Raw genomic sequence first — 27,783 nt, 5'->3', positions numbered from 1 at the left:
CCCATCCATTCAACAACAAGGTGCACTCTAGTTGTGTTTATAAGCAGTTACATCTCCTGCAACTGGTCCAAACAGCATTGGTTTGATTGGATTGTGTCACTGGCAGGGGGTAGATCATCACTCTCTCCCAGTTAACTTCCTGTACTGTGTTAGAATCATAGCAATCAGCGAGACGGGCTTCTTTTAAAAGACACTATTTCTGTTGTGTTTTGATGCGACGGCTCTGTTAAGTGCCACTAAAGAGTCGTCCTGATATATTGAGTGCACACCAGAGACGTGCGGTGAGGTCCGTGGCTAGTGAGGCACTGACTTAGTCCAGATATTTTCAAATGTTGAGAACAAAAGACAGGGAAAGCAGAAATGGCGATTTCTCGTAGCACAGCCACACAGCCAGTCTTTTCGGCGGTACCACTCTGTTTGAAAAGACCGTTACTTTCTGTCCCGTTGTTTGAATGTTGTTCCATCATTTATTACCTATTTTTTTGATTGGTCTAGTTTTGAGAAATTTCTGAGCTTGGCTATTGAATCATTATCTTCCATGTTTGCAGTCAGAAATGTTTTGTTTAAATAAACAAACTGATGTAGTGCACTTGACTGCTTAGAAGAAGTCAACGGAAGCATCCTGTAAACACTGTGGGCTCACGCATACATTGGTGACAACGGTGAAAAAGCACCGTTTGTGAGGGATTGCGCAATTCTCGGTGAGGCAGCACTGCTCGCTGCCTCAGCCGGCCTAAGCTCCTGTATTTCCCCTCAGGAAAAAGGATAATAAAAATGATTTAAATTATTGGAATCGTACATTAATTACATTTAGACAACAGATCAGTAGACAAATACCAATATATAATATTTTTTTAATATGATCATAATTTGTTTTTTCTTTTCATGATGACAGGCGAGGCTCTGCCTCACCTGCCTCCCCTGACTGCACGTCACTGGTGCACACCTAATCCGGGCTTGGGAAAATGTTTGACGGTGGTGGATTTATTTTCATTTGCGGTGTAATGGCTACTTAACTAGGACAGCAATGGAGATACAGACTGCATTCTTCACATCTGGCAGCTCAGACCAGCCGCTTGACCCCAGAAAGAGTCTCTCACGTGTTGTCGAGACCCCACAGTCTGCATGCATTCAGCTTCCTCATTTCTCCATAGCAACCAGCTAGCCGCTCTTTTCTGGCTCTGGCAGTCATGTGAAGCATGCAAGCGTTTGTGAAAAGGTGTTTGGAACGGGAACGCAAGACGAGATAGATGCCTAATTTCAGTTCTAGAGGCCACACCATGGGTTACATCCCTCTTAACTTCCTTTCATATTAATCATCACAATCATCATCTCTTTGGTTAGTGCCATGGGCCGGAACGGCAGGCAATACGCAGAGGAGAAACGGTGCATATTCTACAACGCCGTGTACACTTGATGCAGAGTCTAAATAAAAAATACAGATGAACGGCGTCCCTCTTTGGCATCCATAACTGGAGTTTGGGGTCTCACCTTTGTACACTACTCGTCAAACAGGCCTCCTTGCCTGGGGTCTGGAGTCCCGTGTGCTTGGCGACGGCCAGTGACGGAGCAGTGTGCTCTCCGCCCGTGCTCGCCCCCGCTCCTAGCTGCTGATGATGCTGCTGCTGCTGCTGATCCTCATCCTCTTCATCATCATCATTCTCCACCTCTTCCTCCCCTGGCCTCTCCTTGCCTTGCCCCTCACTCTCGTTGTCGCTCTCCTCCCCTAGGATGTCATCCACCTAAGTGAGAGAAGCCTTGGTTGAGTGACAGCGTTTGGGGGGAGGGGTTTGTCATGATCAATGTTAACAAGGTCTCGCCGTCTACAGCGGCCTCCCATAGCACAGGCTGCCCTGTTTGACCAGAGCAGTGTGTGGACTACAGTACACACGCCTCGTCGGTTGCTACAGAATGCCTCCACAAGTTTCATTGGGATTGTGCAACAGGTGCGCAAAGTAAACAGCAAACTAAGTTGAACGTAAACAGTGAAATGTGTGACAGGGTCACAGCTTCTCCAAGCCGGCATATATATGTATTTTTTTATGTTATACAAGGTTTTGATTATACAGTGAGTTGTAGTTTAGAGTAACTAAACATGATTTTCTACATAAAAATGGCAAATGATCCACGAGTCTAGGCGTAAAAGTTATTTGAATGAAATAAATGCACCAGCGTCAATAGAGTCGATGACAATATTTTCTTTTATAAATGTTCATTAAAACACATTGAGTGCACCTAATATATCAAAACAATATGTTGCACAATGAGGAAAAGCTAAACTAAACTACTACAATACTCTCAATTAAAGTTAATGTTAGTTACCCAATTACACATTCCTGTAATCACAATTTGCAATCAGTAACACCTACTGATTCACTGTGATCCAAGCATGGGTCTGCTTGAGAATCCCACTATAGTTAGTTTGAATACGAGAGCACCTCCAACATGAAAGGGCCTGCCTTATGTATTGATCGTCATAAGTAAAATGGTAATGCGACCTCTAATATACCAAGGCAACAGCTGGGTTATAACTTGGATAAGCAGCAGTTCTTCTCGTGGGATGCATTACCACGCAAACGTATGAATGCTTGTATTAACCCCTCTAAGTGACTAGGGAGCGTTAAACATCAAACTTGTCCATGCATTGTTTGACATTTACATGCAAATGATTTCCAGTTTTACAGTGTAGAGGTATGTCTGATGTTATCCTGTGTCAACTCATTATTTGTCAAGTCTGTGTGATATTTTCAGCCATGCCAGTATTATTTACACCATAAAAACAAGTTCCCCACGCTCTAAAATGAAAAGGTAATAAGCTTGCCATTTTGATGGCAAAGAAGCACAGAGATCCACTGTTCATTTTAAACCACATAGTCTGGGTTGATCGGTCAGTGCCTTGACAGTAATATGTGTAAACAGAGCAAACGTCAGGGAAGCAATAAGGAATGATTCCCAACAGAGCAAACAAGAGCGGCCTGCCATTCTTCATGCCATTGAGCAACTCACATCACTTAACCCCGTGGCCAAGAGAAACCGATGATAAATGCAGATAGTCAATTATTCCCTTGAGCAATGAGGCTCATTATTGGCGTTGACCCAGGCTCATTAAAAGGCAAGTTGTTAGCGAGATCCAGACAGAATACATAGCAACAAGTCCTGAGGATGGATGACTTGGAATCTGAAAAATTACTATTTTGCCATTCGTTTATTTAGAAACTATTGTAGCTCCCACAGACCAACAATAGGAAAGTGAATTGATAATGTAGAGAACCAATTTTGGATTGCAATGTACAGACATCAGAGTAAACACTGGTATGTCTTCTCACACATGCCATCAAAGAAATGATCCATCTCTTATCACCGGTGCTGGGACACTGTGACAGCTGCAGCATATCCTAAATGCCAAGCACGGAAGGATTTCTGTCTCAGTATGGATATTTAACGTGTGGACATAACCCACTTGGGTTCAAACATGCTCTTATTTAAATCCTACCAAGGTTGCCGAAAGTGAAAATAAATGGGGCTACGCCTAGAGAATCTCCAGGTACAAACATATAACACTGTATTTATTTATATGCCTGAAGCCTTTAGGCTCGAATCGATTGGGGCTTTTGGAGAACTAATCTGTCTTTGCAATGTTGTTGTTGAATCACATGCAAAACATGTTGAGGTGCAGGACAGGAAAAGGCATAGGACGTAAGGACGTTGTAAGAATGACCATAGTATTTATGACGGCAGGCCACAAAAATGGTATGCTTTACACTTTATATTCAAAAGAGGTGTTAGAATCTAAAAAAAAGAGCCGGTCAACGCTGGCTGTGTACCACGTGAGCAGTGACAGCTTGGTGATGGCATCAGAATACACTTTTGATCCAAAGATCAAAGCCCATATGCTGTCCAGCGATTGCAGGAGAAAGGCTCATCTGGTTTCCATTTAGGGTAGGTGTGTGTGTGTCTAGAGATGTGTGTGTGTGTGTGTGTGTGTGTGTGTGTGTCTAGAGGTGTTTGTGTGTGTGTGTGTCTAGAGAGGTGTGTGTGTGTGTGTCTAGAGGTGTGTGTGTGTGTCTAGAGGTGTGTGTGTGTGTGTGTCTAGAGGTGTGTGTGTGTGTTTGTGTGTAGGGGTGTGTAGAGGTGTGTGTAGGGGTTTGTGTAGGGGTTTGTGTGTGTGTGTGCACGCGCGTAGGGTGTGTGCGTAGGGGGGGTTGTGCGTGAGAATTATCATGGCTTCAAATTCACAGTTGCCATTCACCCAATCGCCTCAGGAATAGTTGATTGTAAATATATTCGAGAGATGTGATCTAAATGTCAATTGACATGCAACGCAGTTTACCATTTGAAATAATATTCTTAAGTGCCAAGCCAACCGGGGTAAACGGGCAGCTTTTCTTAAGTCAGGTAAGAAATGGACAGGTTATGTAACATTTAAGTGACAGCACTTAAAACAAAGAACTTTTGCGGTTCAGAGACAGGGCAATATGATGAACACTCATAACTTTCCAAATGAAGGGCAATGACTTCTTTCCAAACTGACTAAATACCTCAAACGCAAGGATGGGGGAGACGCAGATACAGAGCCCCAGACAGCACTCGCTGTGCTGCCAAGCAACCCATTAAGTTAACGTTCATGTTATCTTCTGTCAAGCTCAGATAGGATATGTGCAAATGGCTCATCAGGGAAAACTGAGTGCCAGGTCTGGGGATAGACAATACGGTTTGTAAGGGAAAGGTGGGGCCAGACAGGGGTGTTTTGTGTATCAAGAGAATCAGGCATAATCACTGAATGCTGCCTCTTTCCAGCATATAATCTGAGCCCTGCTTGAGGAAAGATGCACATAATAATAAACAATGTTCAACAACTTAACTGTTCTCAATAACAGGCAGATGGCATGACTGGACTTCTTGACAGTTAATACAGGACATGTTAACCACGAATATGCAGAAAAGAACAGAAAAAAATAAATAAATAGTATTTAATGTAGGGATGGGCAACGATCGTCAAATAGTCTAATAGTTGGAGTCACGTAGAATATCGAATAATGAATGTGATTATCGTTATTTATTACACGGCTCATCTCAATGCGGTTGTACGCTCCGTTCACTTGCATGGGCCTTCACAACTTCCGGTGGTGAATATTTTTTTGATGATTCACACGTGCTTTTAATGACCACTGGGGTTGAAGTCCGGTAACTTCAACCCCAGCATCCTCGGTTGCTAACCGACGTCAACGTCTTTGGCAGACTATTTCTCTGCCGATCAACACTACGAATGCAGGTAACAAATACATTGTAGAAAGACACACCGTGTGAAGTTATTTTTCTGGCCAGTTTCCATATGCTAAAGACGTGTCTGGTTCACCGTCATGCAGGCTGATTTCAGTAAAATAATTAGCGATCTGTTTGACGCATGTAGGCCATCTGCCTGAGCCCACGTTGAAATAATTTTGACGTTGAATGTTGATGGCGCAGTTGTTGAAGGAAACAGATTGATTTCATACAAATCATAAAAGCCTCTCCCTGTGTCGTTGTATATGCGTGTATACGAGGTGCGCGTGTGTGCGTGGAGGGTTCTTGATTGACCGATTTTCTAATATTATTCGAATACTTCTCAGCGAATATTGAATAGTATTTTTGCCAGAAATGCACATCCCTAATTCAAGGTCAAACCGATCAGTTATCACCATCAGTGTTCAGGAGAGATCTGAAGTCCATCGTACAAGAATTAAAGCAAACTACATTGTATAAAAAGGGGAAGTCTCTGGATGCTTAGTACAATGTAAAATAAGGGTTTGAATTGAGAAGTCCAAGTTTATGATTACTACAAGCCAAGACAGAAAAGCCATGTCAGACATGTCAACTCAAATGAGCAATCAAAGCAGGACAGCTGGGTCCCCATTATGGTAGTAAACTTTGATAGTACAGGAAACAGTATGTTGTTTATAAGAATGCAAGCGGCATTCCGCTCCTAATTTAACAATAACAACAAATGCAAGAGCCATGGCCGATACCCTCGGCCATCTGTCATTCTCGAATATCTATATGGGGACCCTCCCACGATTCTTCATGCTCAAGCTGGCTAGTGGAGACTATGCCTGCTGTCTCTGGGAAACACAGAGTGAGCAGCATTCCCACTATAGCAACTTGTATACTCATCTCGCAAGCCATGGCAGGCCTGTAATTATTTTTGACGGTGGGAGGCCAGGGCTAGACTTTGGTCTTGGGACCAGATTCAAGGTAGAAAGCTGCTCGTCATTATGTCTAGGCTTGTAATGGGTTTGAGATGTGATCCAATTTCTGTCCTCTCTACCCTGCCAGCTCGAATTTGCGAGACGGTAAATTGATGTTCTCCCATACCCTCTGCTGGAAGGATGCCAGGAGAAGAAGAAATAATTTTACCAATGGGAACGCCAACTTTGCTTTCGTTTCAACCATAAGTAAACTGAACTTGGCCATGTTGAAACTCCTCCTCCTCCAGAGTACTGGAGTATCAAGGCATGATGAAGAATGAAATTGGCACATGTGCGGACCGAAGATAATGAGGTTTGTGACCAAATTTGGCCGTTCCATTTCCCAGAATGAACAGGCCGGCTGTTTCAATTCACCAAAAGTGCGAACATTGGTTATAATTGTTGTCGCCATTATTGGCTGGTAGCTTCTGGCTTCTTCCAACGGAACATCCCACTCTTTTTGTTTTTTAGGTAAATTAGGTATGGGACAGATGTCCCTACCGAGCATCAGCGTCCCTTAACCACAAAATGTTGTGCAGGATCATTTATGGAGGGTGAAAAACATAGCATATGACTAAAAATGTTAATAGTAATTGTAAACACAGGATCTGCAAATTTTAAGATGGTTGCTGTTGGGCCTTGACAGAGACCGCAATGGCCGCTAGCCTCAGTCAATGGGATCATTTGGAACTCTGAATACTGAGCAACAATTCAATAAGTCTCACGGGTAAGTCTTGGAGTGTACTTTTCTTTTACTGATTTGAACGCTAGATAAGCATTCACCTCTGAATCAGAATTAAGTGCTAGATTCCTGGGTGTAAGAATGAACCTTGAACTAAACTGTCAACTGAACACAAATGTCACTTCTTCCCCATTGGATATTTCCCCATCATGGCAATAAAAAAAATCCAGTTGGATCCAAATGACCCACTGTGCACTGTGACATTTAACATTCAACAGTTCTAACTGCTTGCCTCTCTGTCTACGTCACAGAGTCTGTGAGCATGAGAAGTGGTGTTTGAACACAGAATGCAAATGCTGTGTTCAAATCCGTAAAGAAAAGACATTGACAATATCTTTGCACATAATTCTAACTGATTGCCGTAAAATCTAAGTGTTTCATAAACAATCATTAGACTTTGTAACAAAGCCACTTACTTTACATACCTGCTCACCTTAGACATTTCATTGATTTGTGGAACCAATAAATGGTGCTTTGCAAACTAACCCTTAGCACAGCGGTGGTGCACCCATGCAGGGAAACATGTCCACCAGGGAGAAGGACTGGGGAGTTGTAGGCTGTCCAGGGGGAACAATAGCTCAGTGAAAAGGGTTACATCTGAAGGCGTAACCCACCAAACGGGCTGCGGTTGTAATCCATTGGGGCAGTGGTGCCCCGTCATTGTACGTCCTCTAAAAATGCTTGTTTTCGGCTCCTTTATATATACTAACATTATGGATATGATCCCTACAGAAAAGTTCAACTTGTTGCGTTACCTTTCGTTTGATTTTATAATGTCCAACCAACGGGACGACAGTAGCACAGGAGGTAGAGCGGGTTGACCGGTAACCGGAAGGTTGCTAGTTCGATCCCCGGTTCAGAGTGTCGAGGTGTCCCTGAGAAAAACAGCTCACCTTGACTAACAAGCTGTTGCCTTGCGTGGTTGACTCCGCCGTTGGTGTGTGAATGTGTGCATGAATGGTTGTAAATGGCTTTGGATGAAAGCAACAGCTTTTATATTGTAGCTTTTAGTCAGTGTCAATGTAAATGTCCAACCAAGTCTCTCTCAAGGACAAGTCTATCAAGAGTTGAGTTGTTGCAGGAATACAACAGTGTAAACGATAGTGAGAGCTGGAGCGAGCCGTTTGCCGTGTTGGGCTACAGAAAGTGTGGGTTGGTATTAGGGATCGACCGATACAGATTTTTTAGGGCCGATACGATACCGATATTTTTTCATCAGCCTTAGCCGATACGCCGATACACCGATACCGATATTTAGAGCCGATATTCAGAGCCGATACTGCTTTTGCTCCCTCAATCATAAAAATTACACAGATAACAAATGTTCCAAGTCTCAATTTAAAAAAAGGAACATTTATTGAACTTCAATATAAAAAACAATATTTAACAAATAGTAAAAACAGGTGAGGTAGAACAAGTAAGAACAAGTAGATGAACAATATTTAACAAATATTAAAAACAGGTGAGGTAGAACAAGTAAAAAAAAAAAAAAAACGGCGAAAATATATCGGCGAAAATCAGCCGCGTATCGGCCGATACCGATACACGTAAAACCCGCGAATATCGGCCGATAATATCGGCCGACCGATATATCGGTCGATCCCTAGTTGGTATCATCTAAAAAGTTTGGGTTAAGAGAGCTGAGATAATAATGACAAGAGGGAAATATCCTGCAACGAGATTTCAGAGCAAGACATGTCCTTGATGGTGACTTGGTTGGGCACATAACAAACTGAGATCACGCGAAGGTTAAAGAAAGCTGTTTTATTTCTCTGTAGGGATCTTTGACATAATAATAGAATATAATCTGAGCCCGTCAAAAACAAGCATTTTAAGAGGACGTACATAACTTGGATTACACCACAGGCCGTTTTCACGCATTAAGGCTGTGGCGTTCTCGCCCAATACTGTTCAAAGTTCAGATAAGTGTCGTCAACACTAGACCCCTTTAATAGAAATGATCAGAAGATAAGGTCAAGGTTGAAATTCTTGAGGTTCTCTTTCAAATAAGTAACAAGCACCAGGAAATAAAGGTTATTCGCTACACTTTGGCTGGGTCTGGGATGCTTAAAAAAATCCAGATGGCAGTAGTCCAACATATTAACTGAATCAACAACCGTATTAATTCGGTTTTGGAAATCCCACAATCCCTAGAAAGCATTAGCTGAAGTTTGAACTCTGTTGCTGAGCCGTTGCTGAGGTCTATCTAACTTAATAGTTTGTGTTGCACAGGAATTTATAAATGTTACTGTTGTTACTCATTTCCAGGTTTTAAGGAGACCCCTTGTATTTCCAGGGAAAAGATAAAAAATGTACTTATAACCCAACAATATGACAGTTTTTTTTGTCTTTGTGCAGAGTAAGACAGGAAGGTATCAGAGAGAGAGGGGAAGACATGCAGCAAAGGACAGCAGAATCAAATCCCGGTCGCTGCGGTTAGGACTGGGCTTTACAGCAGCGACCAGCTGTAGTCGAACATCTCATGTCAGCTGTACCTTTTAGCCAGTGAAAAATTGTCACATTAACAAAGGTTCGTTCATGAACACTTTGTGGCTATTTCTGTCCTAATGAGGGTGTCCCTGCACTACTGGGGACTAGGGCTGGGATGACGCGTCGACGTAATCGATGACGTCGACGCATAAATTACGTCGACGCGAAAAATGTGCGTTGATTAAAAAAAAACAAAATAAAAAACAAGGGTGACAATTTGACAAACTGAGATGTCCTTGCCTTGTAGCTTTAAATTCAGTGCATTCAGGTGTGAAGTGATATCAACCAAAAAAGCCACAATGTCCTTCTTCTTATCATCTTATAAGAACTGAGAAAATGGTGTTGCTCTAGCTCTTCCGCTGCACCAAGAATCTGATTTCCCTTCGGACGGACCAGAAGCACTCCAACACACTGCCTTTGCTGAGCCATCTTACATTGAGCAGCAGAAGGTCATCAGCACGAGCATCAAGGAATTCCCAGAGTACGCAATGCTGATGGGAAGGATAGGATGAAGGATGCCCTGAGAAATTGAATCATTCTGATCAGCGTGTTCATCACCACAGGATTCTCATCCGACAGGGGGGAGCACAGGATCGATGGATGAATTATGCAAAGGTAAGAGATTACCTCAGGACTGTCCAATTTCATTCATGCCACAGCTCATCTCTCTCCATCTGTGGTTATTGAAACCACTTGATTCAGCTCGATTCCCCTCTTTGTGGACATCTCATTTATGGCCAGGTAGATGTCCCCACCTCCTGTACTGGTCTGAAGGGGTGCACCACATCACCAAACTCTTTCTTCTCCTTCTTGAAGAACCTCACGTAAACTAACAGCGGAGCATACATCAGTGTTCTCGTCTACAGCTAAGCCTAAACATGCTGCTTTATGAATTGCTTCATCCAGCTTTTGCTATCACATCCTGGGTAAAATGTTTCAGTTTTCTTTGTGGTTGATGATGCCGACGTACAGTAGGTACATGCTATATTTTTGTCACAGAACTCGTATTATTTTTGTTTTCCCTCAAGAAAGGTTTCTGCTCCTGCACCCAATCATATTGGGCCCTTAGATCGTTGATTTTGTGCTTCCTCATCTCACATTTGAATGGGTAAGCTTGCTCAAAGGATGTGTGCTTTATTTTAAACATACAAGACCCACTGGGTCAGGGCTGCCTGCGGGAAGCATTAACATAAGAATTCGGCATTCCTAATTGATAGCTTGTAGGTCGCCATCTACCTTTCTCTTTTTAGAGCGATCCTAAAAATAAAATAGACTTTCCACCGACTGTTGCGTCTCGTGACTCCCGTATTTCTCTTGTCTTCTCAATACACGAGTGTGTACATCACACTCACTGACTATGTATAGGCATAACCTAAAGTACATTGAATAACATAATGGATACACTTTGAATATAACCACACACACACGCACACATAAACTTCAATATGATCAATTTATAACTATACTTTGCCAAACTTTGCATTTTCAACACCAATAAAGGACTCTCGGTGTACCAAGGCATGAGCTGCCCTTGTGTTCCGACCCCAGCGCCTTCCTATCGGTGCGGTGATTAACGACGGCGATGCGTTTCTCTGGGTTCTCTTGTAGCTGGGGTTGCAGCCACTGCGCTTCACAAAATGCTATCGACTTACACTGAAAGGTGGACCGGGCCAGCCAACTCTGAGCACTCTGCTTAGAGTGGGCTGCTCTGAGGTAAGGTAGGTGGGCTTAGTAGTCCCCCTAGGGACAATACAATTAAAAAAGGCACTATACTGTTCTACACTGTACTGAATGGACTATTCATCCATTTCTTGTACATTTTTATATGTTAAATAGACTGCATTTATATAGCGCTTTTCTAACAGGTGGACACTCAAATCGCTTTACAATAATGCCTATCATTGACCAATTCAAGCACACATTCACACATCGACGGCGGTGTCAGCCATGCAAGGCGACAACCAGCTCGTCAGGAGCAGTTAGGGTGAGGTGTCTTGCTCAGGGACACCTCAACCCTCAGAGGAGCCGGGAATCGTACTAGCAACCTTCTGGTTACCGAACAACCCGCCCTACCCCCCTGAGCCACATGGCGCCCCTAATCTGATGACTCGATTCCTATCTGTGGTGCCAGTGACTCACCCTTCATTCCCATAAGCATTCTCATTAGTCTATCTCTCTGCCTCGCAATTAATAACCGGTTCGCCATCAAGGGAAGCTTAGAGTGGAAAACCCATTCTCTCTCACGCCCACACACACACTCTGACCCCATGGCAGACATTACCTGCTCTTACAAGATTATTTACAGCAGTGAAATGTCCTTATGGTTTCCTGCTGCGCTCACGTGTTGAGCTGTGTTGCTGTTGTGAGGTGAGTGAAAAAGGAAAAATAAAACCTAATCTAAAAGACCTCAGAACAGTGACGGGCCACAGGATGGATATGGCATGTTGAATCATATGGTTCAATAATATTATTTCCATGTTTGCGTGTTCACCATCATCATCATCGTCAAGCCTGAAGCTCCCGTCCACCGCCACCAGGTTTGTCTTATACTGAATACTGAGCAATCTGTTCAAATTGATGGAAAAGATGAATATAAACGTCACCCTTGGTTGTGTTTCTGGGTTTCCACAGTGGAACGGCGGAATTAATAAAAACAGGGTTTAACTAAAGAGGAGACTACAGGGAGCTGAACGTCTAACTATAGAATTTAATCAATCCAAAGAAAATCATTTGAAAACATCCATCAAGGCTGACTGGCACTCGGATGGGGGCACTTCAGTTCAGTCATTCAAAGCCAGTCCAATCCCACAATCTGAATCATTCAAATCAGACCTGACCAGATGACGATATAACCATGCCTACTCTGCTAGCTGTAATGGACCATAGATCAAGGTTCGAAATATAAAAACAGGGTGAGCGGGGTCACCGTATAATTGAATGTACAATATAACAACCCCAAGGTACTGGTAAACACGAGAGGTAGCAAAACATAGCGTTAATCTTGCCAACAGCGGTATTTGCAGAGAGTGCACTGGCTGAACACTTATGTGATAATTGTGTAATCATGAATGAATAATTGTGATTCAGATGAACAGGGCAGAGCTGCGTGCGCCATTAGACTTCGAGTTGGTGTTCCATCATGCCATTATGATGCATTACCCTGCGTTTGTAGCAGAACAGAAGCACTACGCTGCCTGCAAACCACAGAAAATAACAATTGTAATAATGATATGTTATTATGCTCCGTCTGGCGTCGCAAACCGATACTCTAGAGATAGTTCATTAATGTGTATCGCAGGAAGTCTTTCACGGTACATTTTTTTTGGGGGATAATTAGCCCATCTCTGTAAGGCGCCTAATGACAAGAATCACAAACAAGGCAGATCCTACCATGCTCAACGCTGGACTCCCATGTGAATTCAGTCATCATCGGCCCACGTCACAGACTAATGTAATCACTCCATTGCATTGCACGAGATGGTTCAAGCTCATTTACCATTGAGTGGGGTCTAGGGAACCATCTCATTCTGTGTCCATACGTAAAATGTTCACAGTAGGATAGAAAATGCATGACGTAAAACTAGCACAAACATCCCATGCAGGTGTTTTCCCACAACAAGTAAAACACACACACACACACACACACACACACACACACACACACACACACACACACACACACACACACACACACACACACACACACACACACACACACACACACACACACACACACACACACACCATTAGCGGAGGCCAGACTTCATTGAATAACATTATTAAAGCTGGTGGAGGAACAGCCTCTAGGCATTACTGATAAATTAGGAGGAAATGAGTGTTGTGGCCAAAAGCTACAAACGATCCGTGAGTGCCTGACAGAGATACTAGGCTGCGATGATAGGGCGTTTGCAGAATTTAATAATTAAATTGATGGTAGAGGATAAAAGAGATGCTGGGCGTTGTGTCCCTCTGGTTTATGGGTTTGAATGCACTATGGTCTGTATCTAATGTGTGGCACGAAGACAGCGAAGCATCACACCCTGTAGTGCTCAGTAAGAGTGTGGGCGCATGCAAATCCCCATATTGGTGTGCTACAGTACACACACATGCCGGATGGCATAAGTGTGTGGCCTTCGTCAACATGATGCAAACGTGAGAAATGTGTCAGAGAGCCTGCGTGAGAAATGTGTCAGAGAGCCTGCGTGTTCTGGGGGCAGACACAAAGATCACACCGCTAAACGGTAATGCCGATGGGAAGTTATGCAGAGGTTTGAGCAGTTGCAAACTATATGACGATCTAGAAGTCTCATCGCGGTCTTCCTCAGAATTGTTAAGGACTCTCCATTGCTATTCCTTGTTTTTGTGTTTCCCTGTTTTTATGTTTTTATTGTTTACGTTGGTTTCAGCATGTTGTCTGAATCGTTGCAACATAAGTATCTCTTCTCATGTTGCACATTATCGGCTAGTCTTTCAATAGACTTACCTAATCCAACCTGGTTTAAACTGTATCGTTCACTTTGCCAACATTTGTGTTTGCCTGGTCTTTCTGAACACACATTCCTACATTTCACACACACATGTAATGCCGTCTTTTTGCCTGCACATGTGGAAAAATATGAAGGCATGGCGATTGTTTTAAAGGTGACATATTATACCAGCAGGTGTGAATGTGATTAGCTGTTACAGGCCGTTTTGAAAATCGGCCTCTTCTGACATCACAAGTGGGCATGTCCACCTAGATGTATGACGGATAGATGAGCAACGTTTGCTACTGTCCACTGGGTAGGCTGGTAGACTGATCTATCCAGCACACATCTAGTTGGACACGCTCAATTGGGAAGTCCGATTTTCAAAACGGCTTGTAATGGCTAATCACACTCACACCTGGTGGTATAATATGTCCCCTTTAATATGTATCCCTCTTGAATTGTATTTCAGAGTGGGGGTGCACATTTAGCACGAGTGCTTTGGTTGGTCACACTGGAGGAATGCCTTAAGTGGACAGCGGTTGGCGGGCGGGCCCAGGGTCTCCTCACCTCTTTGTCCATGCTGTCCAGGTCCTCCTTGCAGAGCATGTAGAGCGGCATCGAGTCAGACATGCTGGGCCCGCGCTTCCTTCTGGACGGGCCGGGCTGCTCGTCATCGGACGCCGCTGACGTCTGACCAACCCTGCAACACACGCAGACAGACAGACGTTTCACACATTGCTCCAAGCCATTTAGAGGCGGAAGAAAATAGACCTTGTTCACCTTGATGGCCAATCGCCAGGGATTATGGTCCAAATCAACAAAGTATGGCAGAAAGCCAGAGTTTCCCGCTGAATTCTTGCTGGGTCGTGGGCTTAGCAAGCCCTACTTCTGTGTTGTTGAAGGGTTAACATTTTTCAACCTACACTACAGCAGTGAAAGAGGCTAACATGCTGCTTGGTAGAGTGAGGAGAGGAAAAAAGATACGAGATGTAGATGGGTCCTGGGATAGTCCATAGAACAAGATAACTGCTATACAGAATAGGGATGGGCAACGATCGTCGAATAGTCGGAGTCACGTAGAATATCGAATAATGAATGTTACTATCGGTATTTATTACACGGCTCTTCTCTATGCTGTTGAACGCTCCGTGCACTTGCATAGGCCTTCACAACTTCCGGTTGCGAATAATTTTTGATAATTCACTGTTGCCAAGCATATAATGATGAGTTTTATCATTATTTTTCTATCGTATCACTCCGGAAGTAGTCCCGTAACTTATCAAGGTCCTCGGTTGCTAAGCGACGTCAACGTCTTTGGCAGACTTTTTCTCTGCCGATCAACACCACGAATGCTGGTAACAAATAAATTGTAAAAAGACGCACTGTGTTATTTTTCTGGCCATAGTTTCCATATGCTAAAGACATGTCTAGTTCACCGTCATGCAGGCTGTGTTCAGTAAAATAAATAGCGATCTGTTTTCGGCGCATGTAGGCCTATCAGCCTAAGCCCACGTTGAAATAATTTTGATGTTGAATGTTGATGTTGAAGTATTGATTTCATAAAAATTGATTTCATACAAATCATAAAAGCCTCCCTGTGTCATTGTGTGTGCGCGTGTATACGAGGTGCATGCGTGCAGGGTTCTTGATTGACCGATTTTTTAATATTATTCGAATACTTCGACTATCTTACGAATATCGAATAGTATTTTTGCCAGAAATGCACATCCCGAATAAAGAACACACATGCATACTTTGTGGTTTAAAATGGAGGCAGACAAAGCTAGAAATTAGTCATTGAGGAAGAAGAGAGCCTGATCACATGCTTCAGCTGTTAATTGGGTCTTTTGTGTTTCAGGTTTCATTTAAATGTCCTGCAATGCTCCAGGATGTTTCCACGGAATAATGAAAGTAGGATGGTTTGATGCTTATGGTAGTTGTGATTCAAACCATCATATTCCAATTCAAAAACCAAATGAAAAATGGGTAAACAAGTTAACTGTCCCCAGTTAGCAAACAAACAAACATATTTCCGCTCATATAAAAGCCTTATGGGAAGTACTTTGATACAGTTGCGGCTTATTCTTTATTTGAAACCCTTGGGGGGTGGCAAATGTCTGACGATTGCAGTGATCTGACGTAATGTTTTCCATCCAATCTGAGAAGAGAACAAGGGTGTGCTTTTAAATATAAAATAAAATTGCATCATGCAAAGAATATTTTTTCTGCATCTTTAAACCATATTAAACCGTCTGAGGCATTTATCAAAAAATATTAGGTGCCTGGCTGTTTGACAATAGCAGGGCTTTTCATTGCACAAATTGAAATGAAAAAGCAGGGCTACAACACAGCCTCTAATAGATTATTGACTGGAGTTGCGAGCCAGTGTTGCTGCACAGTGTACATGCGTTATGGTTTGGCCAGAAATTCTTTCTCGAGAGGATTTCAGTAACAGCAGAAACATTAAACAATGAAAATCGTAAAACAATGGCATCTGTGTCTGTCTGTCTGTCTCTACAAATAATGGCTTGCATCAGTGAATCCAGTGTGCTGTCCCTGACCCAGGGACACCAGTACATGTACACTTGGGCAGGTACACACGCTGAGAGATGGATCTTTGTTTTCTACAGATCTTTGCAGACGCTGCCTGCTTTTCTACCTTCACATCACGTTAACGTGAACCCAAGGGTGCATGATGAAAAACCAATACATTCACGTGAAACAGTGTTGACACACCCTTCGAATGCACTGCAAAAATAGGGTTCTGCTATACTAGGAAAACCAACTCATGATGATAGTGCAGGTGGCATAAGATTCGGAATGGCAATGAGAGCAAGTGAGAAAAAAGTTAAAGAACAAGTTAATAACATAAAGTATTTGATGGTGTAGAACAGAAGCAACAGTATTATAAAACCTTGACAGGGATACCGCCTGCAGACTGAAGACTGTATTTCTTCCAGCATTAATGGCAAACAACTTGGCTGGTGCACATTTGTTGTCACGTTGTGATGACATCAGATCAACTACAGCCACTTCAGTTGGGACTGCATGTCGGCCCTCTGATCCCATCAGAGCCTCTGATGAAACATCATGTGTTTGTACCTGGAAACTGCATTCATACCCAGGAAACTGCTTGTTCGTACCCTGGCCAAATAGCAACCACCAGGAAGAGGTTGGGGGCTTTGACCAGACGGCTTCCTGCGGTGTGGGGCCCAGAGGGGACTCAGGCACACTCATTAAAACAGCAAACCTTTCAGAGTACAGCGCTTAATGCTTTTCATCAGCGCCCCTGGCGGGTGCTCAACCTCAAGTCAATGGTAATTGGAAGAAGGCAGTGGCTGTGGAGTCACCGAGCACCATGGGAGCTTGATCTACGTCTGATGGTATTGTCAAACCAGAGGGGAATAATGGAGGATTGGTGATGAATTTCCTTCTATTTTTTGTATTGCCAAACAGCAATAACCAATTTGTTGCAAACAAACTAAATGTCAAAACTAAATGAGATGGCCATTTTAATAACATATGTTGCTGTGCAAGAGCAAACTTCAAATTGCCAAAGTTGGCTAAATTAATTGTGACTGTGACACACACACACACACACACACACACACACACACACACACACACACACACACACACACACACACACACACACACACACACACACACACACACACACACACACACACACACACACCTTGTTCCAGCCGCCATTGTCTCTCACCCACTAATTCCAGTCAGATGGGATCCATTTAAAAGGGGGGCTGGTCTAGGGGCTGGAGACAACAGACAGCCTGCTGCGTGTTAATCATGTTTCAAAGGACCAGCCAGCTATGTTCCCTCCAACCGTTTGGAATCACTAATGGGAATGAAGCCAAATAATGATATGGAAATGATGCAGACTGTGTGGGCATATCTCCGGCACGGAAGAACATTTTAATTCAATTCAGCGCTTCGCATCCGAGAAGAAAGCACTTCAGCGCGGCAATCGCATCCCGTATTGTCCTCCGAGGAGAGGGCCTGTGGCGACAGCGGTCGCCGCGTGGGAGCGGGAGGCGGGTGGGCGGCAGGCGGAATAAATCAGCTAAACCTTCACAGAGCCGCACTCCAGAGAGAGCAGAGCGGGGGGATACGGAGCGACGTCCTACCTGGGGGGGGCCGTGTTCCGGTGGTCCGGCTGCGACATGGACCCCGGGGCCTGGAGGTAGGGGGGCGGCTGCTGGCCGTGCTGGCCCCGCCGGATCAGCTTCCCCGTCACCGGGTCGTAGATGCGCACCTCGGGGGCCGGGGGCGGGGGTCCTTGGTGGAGGTGGGCGGGGTGGAAGACGGGGTGATGGAACATCCCCTGGGGGTCGGGCAGCATGGCCGGGCTGTTGCTCCTGTGGCGGGGGGGAGGATTTAAACAAGTCATTTAATCTCTCAGCGGGCGGCTGGAGAGTGCTTCTTTACATTTAGCTTGACAGCAGGAGTCGTGCTTCAAATGGAAGGGGAAAGAACAAGTCACCGGGGACTGCAGTGTCTCTCAGTGAGAGACAAAGTGCGCTTTGCTTTACCTCTTGGTCTATAGATCAAATGCCTCGGCGAGGGTCCCTTACCGGGGGGTCTTGGAGGGTTCCTCCTTCAAAGGGTACAGCTGCTCCTCGACTTTCTCCCAGCGCTCCAGACAACACCACAGCCAATCGGGACTGGTGATGTGGAGGTGTTTGCAGCCCAGTGCCTGACGTACTTTCTCAGTGCCTGGTGGAACGGGAGGAGGGGAGAGACCAGGTAAAGAAAAGGAGTTCATGCCCAAACAAGACACTCGCTTGATCGATGGCCACATTTACCGTGAGAGAACGGCAGATCAATGACCCGTGAACATCAATCTATGTCGATAATGAACGGGACCACACTCAACACTTGGTTTCACACACTGGGGGAGACGGGCGGAGAGGCGGTAGCTTTGTTTACTGGTGTCAGATTGTTTTTTTGTGCACCAGTCTGTGCACCAGGAAAGCTGTAAACTGCATTTGGGACAAGAAGACCTCATTCACCCCTTGAACACATGAGAGGCCAAGCAATCACCGCTAGCCCAGATATTGATCACTTCTTGGGGTAGAGCATGTGCCTGATATTGGTGTGAACTGTGAAGTATTCTGTTGCTCAATGTGTGGTCGGGCAAGGATCACTGTTGTTTTCATGATTCAAGACGATCGTTCAGAAATTTCGCAAATTAATAGGACTGTGATGTTGTCCGCTTTGAGATTGTTCTACGTGGCAGCAACCCCGCCCTGTCTCTGAAAACACCTCAGACGGTAGAAACTTCAGCCTGAAACATGAAGTGAAACCTCAGTTTGATTATGAAGCTAGATCAGCACAGCTGAAGAGAGAAAATTTGGCAAACGTTTTATATGTCCATCAAACACGGAGCCGGAACCAAAGGGGGGCATTAGCCAGCCAGAGGCGTGTGTGTGGGGGGCAGGGAAGAGTGTGTTAAAACACCACCATTAAATAATCAATCCGCCATATGAAATGCGAACGCCCGCGTGCGTGGGCCTGACGTCAGCGACGCGTCGAGCTTCCTCGAGTCGGTTCCGGCTCGGGGGCTGAAGTGGCCGGCTGAGGTCTCGCCCTGAAGCACGGCGGCTGATTGTCTCCCCGCCTCTGACGTAGCGATGCCGGCTGATTGGTTAAGTGTTGCACTAAGTGAGGCTGGCTCCCACGGCAACAAGGGCTGTGCTACCAAGCGCCGACCCGTGTGGGGTGGGGGGGTGGACGAGGGAACACACACACACACACACACACACACACACACACACACACACACACACACACACACACACACACACACACACACACACACACACACACACACACACACACACACACACACACACACACCGGGTTGTGACGTTTTTTTTCTAAATAAACTCAAATAAAGATTAGTCTTACTTCTGGGTTGGTATAATAGAGATAAAGATCATTTTTTCAATTACCAGAAGTAACAAGTTGGCACTTGATTGGCTTGTTGTTTTTATATTGATGTTGAAGTAGTTTTTTTTTGAAGATTCAATATTTGTTCTCATTCTTTCTCACATGCCTGGTTCAGTGTCATGCCTCCAGGCAGCAAGCCATGTTGTGGTCTCTGTTGGCGCCCAGGGGAACCCCCCACGACACATAAACTGCTCAGTGCAGCCCCCACAACCGGCAGGTGTCATCATTATCCTGAGGGCTTGGACCATGAAGACATCGCAGTGACATGTGCAGAGCAGACAGGCTCGTCTCCACAATCCACGATAAGGAATCACACGAGCGGGTATAACTTGAGCAGCTGTGGTCTTCAGAGGACGGAACTAGACACCTGCGACAGCCGTACTGTTACGCTGTTGTTATGCTGCAAAGGTTTCTGTTTTAACAGTGAAATAAGGTCACAGTTGTATCAAATCGGGATCAAAGCGTTAGATCAAAGAAATATCATAAAATGTTTACGTCAAGGTCTGCATGCTACACTATGTTGCATTTGTTCCAATTCAGACGGATGCAGCAGAGCGAGGAGGTAAACACACTCACCGCTGTTGGGCCAACTTTGAGTGTAAACAGAGTAATTAGGTTTACTTAAATCAGGCAACTCATGCATGAACATCCGTCGGCCCCAGCCCGGTTGTTTTGGCCGCAAATTTACTGATCCCCATCGTTGCTACTGTCGCATCAGGCAGAGATTTGACTGCTTTAGATATTGAAAAGCAGAAGATAAATGCACGTTTCACTCAACTATTCATGAGAGCGAATCAGAGGCTCTCCTTAGTGGAGGTCAAATCATCTCCCGAATAATCTTTTCCATACATTTCTCACGTCACCTCTGTGGGTGAGGATCATGAACTTCCTCCCGACTTATTAGCATGAAAATATGTATTCTAGCTAGCCCCATTCACTATTGAATTGTAAGGATGGTTATAACATCCCTTTGCATAAGTACATTTACCATTAGCACTCTTTGTGAAAAGATTGTCCATTACATTTGAGAGAATGGCAGAAACATGCAAGGCAGCATTTCGCCTCTCATCATTTAAATGCTGCGAACAGGACAAAGAGAGCATTCGCAGGGGAGGGCGTGTTTGTGTTCGGAGTTCATGTTTACGTGTGTGTGTGTGTGTGTGTGTGTGTGTGTGTGTGTGTGTGTGTGTGTGTGTGTGTGTGTGTGTGTGTGTTAGGGGTAAAAAAAAATTGGGATATACTGGGATCCATCATTAGGAGACAGTCACAAGCCAATGATTACTTCAACATTCATGCAACAATATGGTATTCAGATGAACTTAGGCCCACCCTTCTTGACCTCCTTGCTCCATTATATAAAACAGCCTTTGTGTTGAGCCCAAATGCTGCCCCAACACTGTGCTCATGAATAACTGCTGATCTGCAGTTTTGGTCAGTACATGAGGCAAATGAGAAAGGATTTGCCTGCACCATGTAATGCCTAAGGTGACGTGATGATGTCCACAATGTCCAAAATCACAGCAAACTTATCACAATAAGATAGTAGATCAGCTATGAAGCAATCAATGCTTGGTACATTATTCCATTACGAACACAGACTGTATGTTCGTCAGCGTCAATGTACTGTTGCAGATCTGCGATAGTTTAGAGTTTATCAACCACAAAGGAAGAGATTAATTCGCAATTGCTATGACCCCATTATTTTTCATCGTGCATTGCGTTGCAGCTACTTCTGTTAATTGTCATGGAACACACAAGAATAGATTCAAATCCCGTCGGCACAGAAGATAACTAGTGGTGGTTTGTCGACGTACCGGCTCTGGCTGCGATGAGGTGCGTGGTCCGACAGGGGTCCTCGGCGTTGAGCACCAGGCCCCGGCCGATCTTGGCCCCGAGCACCTTGGCGTGGTAGTACTCGCGAGTCCTCTCCATGGGGTAGTTGGTGGGGTACAGGCCGCTGAACACGATGGTGGCCCCCTCCAGCACCTTGCCCTTCAGCTCCGGCACGATCCGCCGGACGTCGGGCATCTCCGGGGCCTCCTTCCTCTGGTAGACCTCGTAGCGGGCGTAGTACTCTGCGTGGATCCTCTGCAGCACCTCCTCCAGGTAGATGAGGTGGTCGTCCTGGTCGGGGTCCGCCTCCTCCTCCTCCTCCTCTTCCTCCTCCATGCTCTGCTCCAGCAGCTCCTCGCCGGCAGTAACCCCGGAGAGCTCGCTGTTCTGGGACTCCGTCTCCGGCTCCCTCTTGTCCGAGCAGCCGTTGCCCAGGTCCTCGGTGCCCGGGGGGCCCACCGGAGGAGGCTCCGCCGCGGGTGTCGCGCTGTTCCCCGCAGCGTCCGCCTCTTTACCTTCTTCTTCTTCTTCTGCGGCGGTGGCGACGACTTCAACCTTCCCTTTAACGGCATCTCCTTCCTCCCTCCGTTTACCCCCGTCTCCCTCCGGCCCGTCCCCACACTCGGGGTTCTGCGTGAGGCCGGCCTCCTGCTGATCGCGAACCCCCGACGGACTCGTCTTGGGGTCGCCGCCGGCTACGCTATCCGCCGTCGAGCTGGGGGGCTTCTCCGTGACGGACTCGCCGTCACTGTCGCTGGACAGGTCAAAGTCCAGGTTGTTGCCTGCGGGGGCCTCCGCCGGGGAAGGCTGCTCGGGGCCGTCCCCCTCCGCCGAGCCCGTTGTCCCGGTGCTTCCCCCCTGGACGCCGACACCCGTCCCCTTCCCTGTACCCTCCGCCTGTGTCAGCCTGGACTCCCCCTGTTGCCCCGGCTCTGGGTCCTGCTCCTGTTCGTCCTTCCCCTCCCCGGGGGCGTGTGTCCTTTGCGTTTCCGCTGGCGTTTCCTGAGTGGATGAAAGTGCGTTGGGCTCCTCCTTGCCTCCGTTGTTGACGTTGGTGTTGGTGTTGGCGTTGGCGTTCTCCCTCCCTCTCCTTTTGAAGCCGTTGTTCTGCTCCTCAGCCCCCGATGTCCCCGTGGGTTCAGGGCTCTCAGCAGGCCGGCTCGCTGGGGAATGACACAATGAGGCTTTAGGATCATGTTGAACACGGACATCAGTCAGAGTGGACTGTACGCGCGTGCAAATGGAAATCTTCCCTTACCTTCAGGCAAGAACGCCGCAGTTTGAAGGGATACTTGGACTAACTGTTTTTAGCCTCTACAGTTCAGGTTTAGCATTGGCAAGGCCAAAACACATTATTATATCATATTGAACCTAAGAAAGCACTTAAATTAGAGGATTTTTAACTTGCCTTAGATTCATGACCTTGCCTCCACCTTATAGCTGCTAACCACTTTAACGTGCACTTTTCCGGCAGCCATGACTTTTGCTCACTTTCTTTCCTCTTTTCATCTTTCAAAATCAATATTGATTTAGATTCTCAAAGATTAAATATCTGATATATTTTTTGTTGGTTTATAAAAACAGGTAAAACTGGCTGCATTGAAAAAACTGCATTTGAACCAGAGATGAACAATTTCGACCGGTTGTACAGCGCAGGTTTAACGCATAAGTAAGTAGAAAAAAGAGCAAGGGGTTCGTAGGTATGACGATCTCCCCGTGGCCTGGAGGTCCAACGGAAACGAGGCTTCCCCTAACGAGAAACACTGACTAGAACAATACAATTGGGGATTGGTAGAGACCGGGAATTACTGCCCTAACAATAAGGGGATTTATATTATAGTGTCTCCAAGTGGATTTCCCTTGCAAGTGGCTGATCAACCAGCTCCTTCTGAGCCCAGAAGGACATTCAGGGCGTGGTATGGATGACCCTTGCAATAGATGGATGACCCCTTAGTAGGATTCTGAACCAGGTTTGGCAGGATTACAGGCATCAAGGATCATCAACACACAAGCTGTCAGGACACAGGTTAAGAACATGAATATTGTGGTGATGGTGAGGATGACTGATTATTGTGCCGTGCTCAAGTGATTGGCTGTTCACATCGATTAGCGCCTGACCTTAGAGTCTCTTAATCAACCTTTGTGGCAGAGGCTATAAGACAATGAGGCACTAGTCCAAGAATCATGAAACAAGAAGAGCTGGATTTTCTCACAGAGTTTAGGTATATGAAATATTTCACGCAGGAAAATTAATAACTTAAAAAATAAAACCAGCATTTCTCGTTGCAAGGAGGAACCTTTTTTTTATCCTGTCATGTAATACACAATTATCCAAAGTAATACACCACTTTAAAGAACAATAGTAATTACGATATCTCAACATTGGTGTAGCGGCCTCCCGTCACTATTCAACTGCACTGTACCCTTCTTAGCCTCGCGGGAGCCGGGGGGAGCGTTGATGTCGCCGGTGCCTTGGAAGTAGATGTACTTCTTCACAGTGATGAGGTTGGGTGCAAACTTCCACACGTCCTCGCGGTCGTCGATGATGCACACCATGGAGTCCCCGCACGGGAAGAGGTTGCTGCCAAACACAACGCAGAAATAAACACGTCAACGCATGAATAACCAATCTGGTTTGGTTTCAGGGCAGTGGAATGCAAGCGGCGTCCTATGAATCTACAATTGGTTTCATTGTTACAATTATAAATCCCTCCACTCTATACAAGGCCTCTGCCTACCTCTGCATACTGGCCTAACTACACCATATTACATTGATGCACTGGTCCATCGGTCACCGATTGTTATCGGCCAATATAGTCCTTAAACACGTGATTGGTGAACTTGACATTTGCCGACGGTAGGAGCCAATCAGGTGACTCGAAAACAATGAGTATTGTGCATGTGCACAGAACGAGTGGTGGACAAGATCGTTATGCTCAGTCACCGAGACCATGAATGTTTGTTTAATTTATCTTAGTTTTGGGATGCAATAATCAGCCTGCATCTCACTCGAGTACGGGCTGCACTCTTTCTATTTGATTATATATTGCCTTTGCGCAAAAAGAAGCAGACCTCCACTTTTAGTTATTCACACAGTCCTGGTTATCGATATCCTCACTGCTAACCCACCGCTGATTCCTTCTGCTCCTGTGTAACCAACTGGCTATACCGTTGCTTTAAATGGAAGACGAGCGAGAGATGCATGAGCTGGAGTCGTCACACTGAATATCATTGGTGAGCTATATTGGAAATAAAAAAAACGAAGGAATAGATTGAAGAGGGAATTCAGTCTACAGCCTGTGTCGCAGCGGCAGGTTTTTTAACGTCCTTCTAATAATAGTTGAATGGGTTATAACTCCAATCAAATCATCACCATAGGCCTCCACTTAAAATCGTAACACGTGAGACCTGCAGTCTTTAATGTGATAGCATATGCATAACGCAGTAATAAGCCCACACATTGTCACGGGAGGCAAAAAGTAGAATAGACACTAAAAGATTTGTCATTACCCAAGTTTGCGAATCAAACCATTAATAGCCCTTTTAATAACAAAACAAATGTTTTATTAACGTTATGCTCCTAGAACACCAATGAAAATCTTATGAAAAGCGTTTTATAATCGAAAGATTTATTGTATTATTTCAAAATGATCGTGTTTAACTTCCATAGTATAGTAATACCTTTTATCTCAGGAATGTGGGGACGCACTGGGCTTATAAACCTTGCTACTGCTGTTTCAAAGGAATTTAAAAATGTGTTGATCGGTATTTGCCTAACACCAAAGTTAAGCTGCTTTGGGTAAGACTTCAGGTTAAGAGGAAAATACCACAACAACTTTCCCCTCCCTATATGCTCCCCCCCACCATATGTTTCTTCAACACTGATAAGTATTGCATTCACTTTGATTGACAGGCAAGATGGATTAACGAAACCATTCAGCAAAAGATGATCAGAAATGAGCCATCTAAAATCAAATGTTATGGCTCATACATAAAGGGAGACAGTCAACCAGAACCGATAATCTCACATGGCATTTCTCTCTAGCTGACTGATTGCTATGGCATTTCTAGCAAATTGCTCTCAATTATGGCTCTGAAATCTTACCTAAAGCACCTGTAACATATTGAGATCAATTATTTTCAAGTAGCTCCATCTACCATCAGTTAAGTCAGTTCTAACCTTCTTATTCCCAGCATTAGCTTTGAAAAGCAAGCGAGTGTGAGATTGCCAATAATTGTTTGAGCCATCACTTTTATAGAGAGTATAAAAATTAAAACCTTAGATTCCCCGTCTTGGAGAAAGGATCGATGCATTCGTCCCTGGAGAGGATGCGGTGGGAAAAGAGTTTCTTTTCAGGGTCCAAAAAACCTGCGGGAATTAAAATAAAAAACAATTGAAAATGAATCAAAAACACACGCTCTGAACAAAAACGTTAGAAATCCATCGCAGAAATCCCTTCATAAAGAACCAGAAACAACATCTGCATAATAACCTTGGTCTTGGGTTCCCTTCACTTCTCCAGCCTCCCATTTTGTCTCATGACATCATACAAAATAGTCTTATCATTGTTATTTCTAGACTCTCTTCAAGAAAGGCTGCCAAACACAGCATGTAACGAAAATTAATACAATAATTCATGACATGACATTTATTTAGCCGATGCTTTTGCCTGAAACAGCCTTCTATAGGGGCATTCAACAATGAAGATACAACCCAGAAAGTGCAAGAATCCTGAGAGTATATACAATTACTTGAATAACCCAACTGCTTTAAGTGCCACATGATAGAAAAGAAAAAATGCAAGATGCAGAAGAGTTCTCAGCCTGCAGCAGAAGAGTTCTCAGCCTGCAGCAGATGACAGATTTCAGCTGTGCTGATGACATGTCGCCCTCACAGTAACCCGTGGCCGCTGCACAGGCACAACCAATCAGACGAGCGCTGACCTCGGTCGCCTGCGGAAGCTTCAAGTAAACTCCAAAAGTGCTTTCTCAACTGCATTACTTCCAACAGACTTCCACCATGAGAGGCAGAGCTGTTCCTGCACTAGAGACCAGAGACTCCCTCATGTATGCTGAAGGGTTTGTTGTCAGAGTACACTCAGGGCTAGTCTTCCTTCCTCTTCAGTCTCTTTCAATCCACTGGTTGACAGTTAACCTGTTAAGGTCCGGCAGTATTTTGGTTTTTTTCGCCTAAACACATACCCAAATGGAAAAGCTTATAACACAGTAACCCTAAGTCCTAGATGGATGTATGATACTTCATTTGAAAGCTGACAAGCTCTAGTTTCTGTAGATATGTTTATTTGGCATGTGTCATACACACAACCTAAATGACATCAGTTCAGACATGGCTCTAAAGCAATTTTTTTGTTTTCGAAAATAATGGGTCATATTTGAACTACAATAACTAGGATGTGCTTTATGTAAGGCATATGGCAATATGCCAAATACCTTCTACATCATGCCAACTACACCTGGAAAAAAATTTGGAGTTCTAGGCCTAAAGCTTTGGGAGTTAATGGAGTTTTTATGGTGTGTGGTCACTGGCGGCCCAAACCTCTCCAAAATGTCTCCAAAATGGCCAAATTGTGCCAAATGCATTTACTCACTTCTGTGACACTGGAAACATTACTGAAGCATTTTGGTGACTATAAAACCTTTCTCCATGATTCAAAACATAATTTTTTCACACATTCATTTGATATGGCCATATTGAGATATTGTCATGTGATGAGACACTACCGGATCTCTCACGACCACCTTCAGTAGGAGTGGGGGCCGGGGGTCTGCCTGTCTGGCTTTGCGGCTCCCAATCCGCATCACTGTCCTCAGACATTGACCTACAAACACAATGCAATGCACAAATGTCACCAAATATAATGAAGAAATATATAAATGCAATTCAATGGGGTGTTATTTACATAGAAAACAAATAAACATTTCATTTATATCATTTCTGTCATTTTTTCATTTATATATATAATGTATACTATATAACTATACTGCATTGTTCACTGTAAGCATAAAAACCCACACACAAAAATACACATAG

At 44.7% G+C, this 27,783-nt stretch overlaps 1 protein-coding gene across 2 annotated transcripts in view; it reads right to left on the bottom strand.

Moving 5' to 3' along the window:
* Positions 1-27,783, bottom strand: part of ctdp1 (CTD (carboxy-terminal domain, RNA polymerase II, polypeptide A) phosphatase, subunit 1) — a 56,092-nt gene that overhangs the window by 21,823 nt on the left and 6,486 nt on the right. The window contains exons 6-12 of one of the 2 annotated variants that reach the window (XM_030347650.1): positions 26,010-26,100; positions 24,155-24,312; positions 21,713-22,894; positions 18,521-18,662; positions 18,074-18,304; positions 14,493-14,625; positions 1,492-1,742 (exon numbers count right to left, since the gene is read on the bottom strand). In XM_030347650.1, coding sequence (XP_030203510.1) covers positions 1,492-1,742; positions 14,493-14,625; positions 18,074-18,304; positions 18,521-18,662; positions 21,713-22,894; positions 24,155-24,312; positions 26,010-26,100 — 2,188 coding nt within the window. The remainder of the gene's footprint in view (positions 1-1,491; positions 1,743-14,492; positions 14,626-18,073; positions 18,305-18,520; positions 18,663-21,712; positions 22,895-24,154; positions 24,313-26,009; positions 26,101-27,783) is intronic. The other variant, XM_030347651.1, reaches the window with a different exon arrangement.

Source organism: Gadus morhua, chromosome 22 (genome assembly GCF_902167405.1).
Source record: "Gadus morhua chromosome 22, gadMor3.0, whole genome shotgun sequence".
In the NCBI taxonomy this organism is placed as follows: Eukaryota; Metazoa; Chordata; class Actinopteri; order Gadiformes; family Gadidae; genus Gadus; species Gadus morhua.
The sequence above is the reverse complement of the archived record's forward strand: the minus strand, read 5'-3'. Positions and strand labels throughout refer to the sequence as shown.